At 35.8% G+C, this 7,472-nt stretch overlaps 1 protein-coding gene across 1 annotated transcript; it reads right to left on the bottom strand.

Moving 5' to 3' along the window:
* Positions 1–384: 384 nt before the first annotated feature.
* On the bottom strand, positions 385–4,482 carry LOC143539060 (putative polygalacturonase). Its single transcript, XM_077032477.1, has 6 exons — positions 4,324–4,482; positions 2,898–3,215; positions 1,959–2,079; positions 1,679–1,853; positions 1,524–1,594; positions 385–1,442 (listed from the first exon to the last, which is right to left on the bottom strand). Exons 1-6 carry the CDS (start codon positions 4,333–4,335, stop codon positions 751–753), a joined length of 1,389 nt encoding a protein of 462 aa, XP_076888592.1. The 5' UTR covers positions 4,336–4,482; the 3' UTR covers positions 385–750.
* Positions 4,483–7,472: the final 2,990 nt, after the last annotated feature.

Genomic DNA, 7,472 nt, shown 5'->3' with positions numbered 1-7,472 from the left:
TTCTGGTAAAAAAAATATAATTTTTCCGACCAAAAGCGTTTTCTGACGACCTGCGAGTGGCGGCGTTAAAATTCTGTTAGTTGCGGACCATTGGGAACAAATACGTTAAAATATGTTACTGTCAGCAGCCAACTCGTTAATAAAAACTAATACACCATTTTTTAAAAACCACATTGCACATTTAACTTGTGTAATATATAAATATAAACTGTATAGTCATTAGATAAGTACCAATTATAATCAACTGCTCTTATACACAATAGTTATAAGTAACTGTGGTCCATTATCCTCAAACATTGGCAACATCTGCGGATCTTATTCTTTCCATTTCTGGAAACTTTATAACATTGTCTTGTAAACAAGTGATCACAAAACATTATAATTTAAAAGCTTTTATGCAACTTCTTCTAACATTAAACAATCTTGAATTCAAAATCCGATAATGAAATTTACATTCGCAATGCAGTCGAAAAGAAAGATATAACATGATGAATGATGAAATATGTATAAGAAAAGAAAGCCCGCTACAAAACTTTTCTTACACACGAAAATAAAAATGAAAACGAAAACGAACAAGGCTGTACACAAACCAGACCTCCATGTGCCGAAATAATCCATCCTACCGCTTAAATAATTGAACCCGAGCAGTAGCATCATCTTAAAGATTCCTCATTCGACTTGAAAATCAACAGAACACGCGTTCCACCAACAAATGATATATTTTTTTTGTTTAAATTTAAATGTTTATAATCATAAGACAGCAACAAGATTATTTGATTTAGGATATGATAACGAAAAGCAAACCGAAGAATTTGAAGGAATTGTTTGGAGTTCGAGACAAGGTACCGGTGACACGTTTTCTGAAAAGCCCGACACATTAGAACACTCCCAAGGTGAAACCGAACCCGAGCCCGAAACTTCAGGGTTTAAAGCGAATGAGATATTGGAAAGACAGATTGAAGTAAATGGAGATTCATAAATACCGAAAAATTCCCCGGCTTTTCCGATATTCACACCGACCATATTCTTAAAACTGATGTCTTTAACAACCGGTAATGCTTCGGGGTCGTATTTGTCATCCGGGTGGGAGTCAACATCGCCCGTTAACTGGATTGCAAGAGTGACGTTTTTGAAGTCGATATCTGAAATAAATATGTCTTTGATGTAACCGCCACTGCCTTTTGAGGTCAGGAGTGAGATTCCGGTCATGGAACCGTGTAATTTAAGGTTTTCGAGCAGTATCTCAGAGACGCCACCTGACATTTCACTCCCGATAGCCAAACCCGAGCCTGTAAAAGATTGAAGACGGACCCCTCTGACGTGTATATTTGTAATTGGCTTACCGTATGTGATTCCGTACTCGTCCCAACCACTTTTTAAAGATATTGCATCGTGGCCTGAGCTAATGTTGCTATTTTCAATGCAAACACTATTCGAAGAATCTGAATAATTACATAAAATATCATCATCATACATAAAATAAAATAAATGAGAAAAAAATATAATAAAGATTTATGGTGTACCTGGAACTATGCCACTTGTGTAAGGCGATTCAGCAGGGGACAATGCGGTTATATTTTGAACACGAATGTTACTGTAACATTAGCGCAAAAACAAACTTATTAAGTTGTATCCTGGAAAACTTTTATGTGATTGATAAAAAAAATAAAATTGATACCTGCAATATGCAGGATGAATAGTCCACGCAGGCGGATTTAAGAATGTTATATTGGAGATAACAATGTCCTTCGAGTTAACAAACTCAACAATATGAGGACGGCTGTGATTCAATGTGTTAGAATTGAAACTATCCCACCATATAGAACCTTGCCCGTCAATGGTTCCATTGTCACCTGCACGCGTTTCCCAGATTTGTTAACAGATAATAATAATATAATAATCTTTTGTAAAACAATTTTTAAAAAAATGGTAAGGATATATTGAGAGAAGTTATGTGCCTGTAATAACCACATCGTTAAGATTTTCTCCGGTGATCAAACTACGGTATCTTTGACCCGGGAGATCAATTCCTCGACCATAAGAAGGTAAAGGATCAACAGCCTTCCAATGATCAATATCCTACAAAAATAAATAAAAAGGTTATCTTAAAGTTAAAATTTTTATGCAATTTAAAGCAATGTAAATAAATATAACGTTCTTTCGGATTTAGTGTAAATACAAATATCAGTTGGTGTTTGAATCGGTTTCTAGCGTTTAAGAACATGCATTTGCTTTTATTAGTAGTTGGTTATTAGGTGTCAAATAATCAATAAAATTTATTATATACACTTATCTATTTATTTGTTAGATAACTAATAGAGGTGTAAATGAGCAAAGCCACTCAGGATCAAGCCGATGTATATGCTCGTTTAATAAACAAGCACAAGCCCAGGCTTCACTTATCGAGCTCGAGTATGTATAAAATAAATATTTACATTTATTATTATATATAAAATTAAAAAATAAGTAAATACTATATATAAAATTATAATGATAAGTATATATAAATAAATTAGTAAATAGATTATAAACGAATCAAGCTTAAGCTGCGCTTGAGCTTGAAACATTACTCACGAGCCAAGCTTGAGCCTACGCAAGCTCAGGCTCAGCTTATTTAGACCCTTAACAATCAGAATATGTCTAACACTCAACACGGTGAAAAGTGAATATTTTTACACCTTTAAACATCAGAAGAACATCCAGACAGTAATTCCTAGAGCAAGTGTTATAACAAATACTATCCAATATCATATAATCACTTTAAATTGGGTAAAATCTAAAATGCTGAAACTCATCAAAAGTGTATTCAAAACAGATAGTCATGATATCATTGACCCATCCGCCCGACCTGCCCATTTTTAACCCAAGGACAAATAAAACCAAGTAAAAAAACAAACCTGGGATCCAAGAATAATGGCTTCTTTTTCAAGAAAGAGTGTGAGATGGCTGGTAAGGTTAAAACTTCCCGTGAGCCATTTTCCCGAGGGCACATACAATTGGGCACCGCCTTTATCGGTGAAAGATTTAAGATAAAAAATCGCATTTTGAAAAGCAACCGTATTTAAAGTCTTCCCATCACCAACAGCACCAAACTCTAATATGGAAACGCTATGTGGTCGAGGAACTAAATGTTTTTCAGAATTACATTCGCCTTGTTCGTTGCCATAGAGTTCGATAGCATTACTTGCTGCTGTTAGAAGCAAAAGCAATACCACCTGAAAAAAGAAACAAAAGCAAAAAGGTAAAGAAAGATTCACATTTAGAGTTCAACTATGCAACAGTGTTTTTTTCTACTTCAAGAAAGATGCATCTGCTTTCTTTTTTAGTACCAATTGTTGTGCCACTTTCAGCAAATCACATCCTACGTGTCTTTTAAAAAACACCCTCAAATATTTTAAAAAAAATAAAGAAAACAAAGCGGGGTTCCGCAGGTTTCATCTCTTATGTTCAAGAATTCTCATCCCATCAAAAATAAAAAGTACCCAAAGTAGCTAAAGTTTATAAATTTAGTATATAAAAACATTAACTTAAGGCAAAAATAATTCCCTAACTGTCAAAAAGACATAAAAGAAACCGAAATCTATCTAGAATTTACGGCCCACCGAGGTTTTCTTGCGTACCATGGCATAAAAAGATGAAATCAATCAAATCATATGATAAAGAACAAATTTTGAGACTTTAATCAATTTTGATTGAAGCTAAATAATCAACAAACTTGTAGATACATGAAAAAGAATATACATTTGATCATGTTATGTCAATCCCTTGATATAAAATTATATTCAACCTTAATTACACTAATAACAAACCAAATCTCAAAAAAATGTATGTATAAACCAAAATCATCCAAAACAAATAGATCAAACACATTGTGTGTATGGTGTTCAAATCCATTTTCCCCTTAGATATAATCAAGTAAATCCCAAAATAATAATAATAATAATAATAATAATAATAATAATTTGACCAAGGTGAAAAGTGAGAACCAGCAAATCAATCTGAGTCAAAGTCCTATACAGATCAATGTGAGCAAATCAAATCAAAATGTAGAACCACAAAATCAAAATCAAAGATCAGATCCATGTTTCCCATCACCCAGATTCCAAAATCCCTTAAAATAAACAACCCACCAAAAAAAACCCAAACTTTATCCATTAAAAGACCCAAAATGTGAAATTGAGATCAAGAAAATGGATCTTGAGTAACACCCATGAAAATTAACATCAAAAGATTGAATCTTTGTGATGAAGAAGGAAAACCCAGGTGGGAATTGGGTGATTTGTGAAGCAAATTAATAGAAAAACAAAGAAACAACGTACTTACTAGCCTCTTCATGGGGTGGATGTTGAAGAAGATGATGAAGAGGAAATGAAGAATAATAATGTTGAGAGAGATTGAAGGAGTAAGATGATGCCCATTAAGTGTGAGTAAACCCAAAACTAAGTGTAAGAAACAAAGAAATAGAAACGTATGGTAATAGAAAACGACAGCACTAATACAATAAAAGACACCTTGTTCTTCTTCTATTCTATTTATTATATTTTTTATTATTTTTTGTTATTAATTTTATTAGTATTAATTACCAAATGTTTCATTCACCTAATACCATTTTTTGCTAAATTTAATCTAATTAAAACTTAAGGTTTTATGTATTTTTTTATGTATTTTTGCCGACGAGCTTGTGATGGAATGATAAGGAAAAGACTTGGTATTTTATGTGACTCAGGTATGATTCTTGCTCTGTTTAGTTTTTACAGCATCAGGTGATGATAGGATGCTAGGCGGGTAGGTGGCATTTAAAAATTGGACTCCTAACCGAACAGGTTTAACCTCACCACACTGTCGTGTTTTCGGGCGAGTGTTCACGGACGTTAGCCTTAGGTGAGGGTTTTTCTGGATCGAAAGATGAGCGTGTCCCGATTATTTAGTCGGTAGCATTTGAAGGATTCGTAAAAAAAGATTTTATGTTTTTTTTTCTTTAAAGAAAAACTATATAATATAAGTGTTAATATAATATAATGTTATAGGCTAAGTAAATAACTTACTCTTTTTTTTTCATGTGAGACATGTTAAATTTTCAAATCATTATGTCTAGCTATATTTATAGTAAAGTATTAATAATAACATTTATCCTGATATTAGTTATTTTAATCACATTTTTATTTATTCTATAACAAATATAATGATTATATCATTAAGAATGTTTAATATATATTTTTTTCTTCTGTTATTGTTCAAAGTACTAATTGTAGAAGTACATGTATATAAGTGTAGGTCTTATACCCTTATTATCAACTAAGCATTCAGGGCAAAAAATTAATAAACGAAAACAAAAAAATGAGAAAAATCTCAAAACAAATAACTACTTTGAAAATTAAATTCATTATTCTTTTTATTATGTATTAATGTGAACATTATAATTGATGGGGAACATGGTATATGATTTAAGTTGATGTTGACAACATGTAGTACAAGAATAATCATTTCAGATATTGTTTGAGCATCTTACATGTAAATAGTTGCGTATATACATTGCCAATTTAAGTATATAATCATATAAAGTAATACTTGTGAAGAAACACTAAATGACCCCGGCAGATTACGGATAATCTTAGGGTTAAGTAGATGTTTCCCATGAGGGTTAGGTCCGGCAAAGATGGTTATTCTTCTCGACCTGCAAAACAGACACCGTAAGCTCGTCACTGAGAAGGGGGGGGTTCCTCCTTGTGACCACCCTCCGGCGTGAGAATCAGACTAGATTGCTCTGAATATAAGTGTATATTGAGAGAAATAGCTAGAGAAGATAAGATAATATGAGATGATGATACCGTTCCAAGGTGTTGGAGTATTTATAGCCGAAGGTAGGTTTCCAAGCAGGTACGGCCAGCTGTATAATATTCTTTTTCCACCAACTACGGGCTATGTACGTGCCACGATGGGAGTTGGTGGGTAGGCAGCGGCTGATAGTGACATTTTGTACTGGAGCGTGCTCCTCCTCGTACTATTGTCGGTGAGCTGTCACCCTGTGATTGATTCATGGGCTGCTTTGGTCAGATCTTGTCTATTTTGTCCATACCTTGGCAGGTATAGTACAAAAGATCTTCCAGAAGCGTACGGACTGGCTCTTTTGGGCTGAAATATTCCCGCCCTGCTCATTCCTTCTTCAGGTGACATTACTGAAGTATAAGAGTTAGTGCCTTGTGCGTGTAGCCTTACTGTTAGTGCGGGTAGCCTTCCTTCTTGGCTTGTACCCCTAGCTGCGGGAACAGGCAGGGTACTGTACCAAGGAAGGCTTTCCTGCGGGAACAGCTGGCTTACTGCGTGTAAGGTCTTCATCTCTGAGCACGGTGGGTCCTGCGGAACCAGCTGGTCTTTGCGCAGACGTACCTTTTCAAGGTGTGTCTTGCGAGTCCAACTGGGCTTTGCGGGGACCTACCTCTTCAAGTCCCTCCAGTCCATTGTTCTTCTCATGAATTGTTAATAAGTGAGGTGAACTTTTGGACTTTAAGCAAGGGGTTTTAAAGAGGGGTTTTTGTTTTTTTTTTTGTTTTTTTAAGGTTTTCCATGGGGATTCTTCCCGCAGTTTTCCTAATGTCACTTGCAGAAATTCCCGACTTTTCTTCCTGATCTTTGGGTATGATGCGGGTAGGTGTGTAACCTCCTCGCAGGTCGGGAGCGTTGAGTTTCACTTGTGTAGATTCTCCACGAGGTTTTAGTAGTTTGACATAGTGATCAGTTATGTTAAACAACCAATTCCACCTTGAAGCTTCAAACAATCTAGTTCTCAACGTTCCCGTCATGCGGGGATGTTATTTCTCTTTCCGCAAGCATGGCCCATATGATCCTTCTTGGTTTCAATTCCCTGCAAGTGCTAAGCATGTGAAGGGTTTCGCCTTGACACTGTACCCGCACTTGTCTTATGGTTCCTTGGTTTCCAAGGTATTCTTGGTTTCAATTCCCTGCAAGTGCTAAGTACGTGAAGGGTTTCGCCTTGACACTGTATCCGCACTTGTCCTATGGTTTCTTGTTTTCCAAGGGGGTATATTCCCTCTTATTTTTGAATCTTTTTGAAATTCGAAGAGTTGGTGAAAGGATAAGGACAATCCAAACGGCTGAAGGGACGTTGGCGTCTTCTGACGGTTTCAGGACGTGCAGGAAGTTATGACGACGTGACAGCATGTGGTCAATCAGGACGCTTTTTCAGGCGCGTGGGCGCATGTCACGCGCCATTCTGACGCCTGTTGCCAGCTTGCTTTATCCACGTGTCGCCGTTTCATTGCACCTGCGCTTTCTCTCTCCTCCGCATTAAATTCATCGCATTCTATGCGATGAGTATATAAGGGGAGAGAGGGTGTATCTCATTCCATACTTTCACTTTCACTCTTCTTCTTCTAAGCGATTTCCGGCGAATACTCTAACTTTTCCGTCGAGCATTCTCCTGAAATCGCTCTCTTTAACGTCTAAAAAATGTC

This window comes from Bidens hawaiensis, unplaced genomic scaffold, assembly GCF_021521415.1.
Source record: "Bidens hawaiensis isolate Kalapana, Puna unplaced genomic scaffold, B.hawaiensis_p1.1 tig00011793_1, whole genome shotgun sequence".
Taxonomy (NCBI): Eukaryota; Viridiplantae; Streptophyta; class Magnoliopsida; order Asterales; family Asteraceae; genus Bidens; species Bidens hawaiensis.
This window is presented reverse-complemented; position numbering and strand designations above follow the sequence as displayed.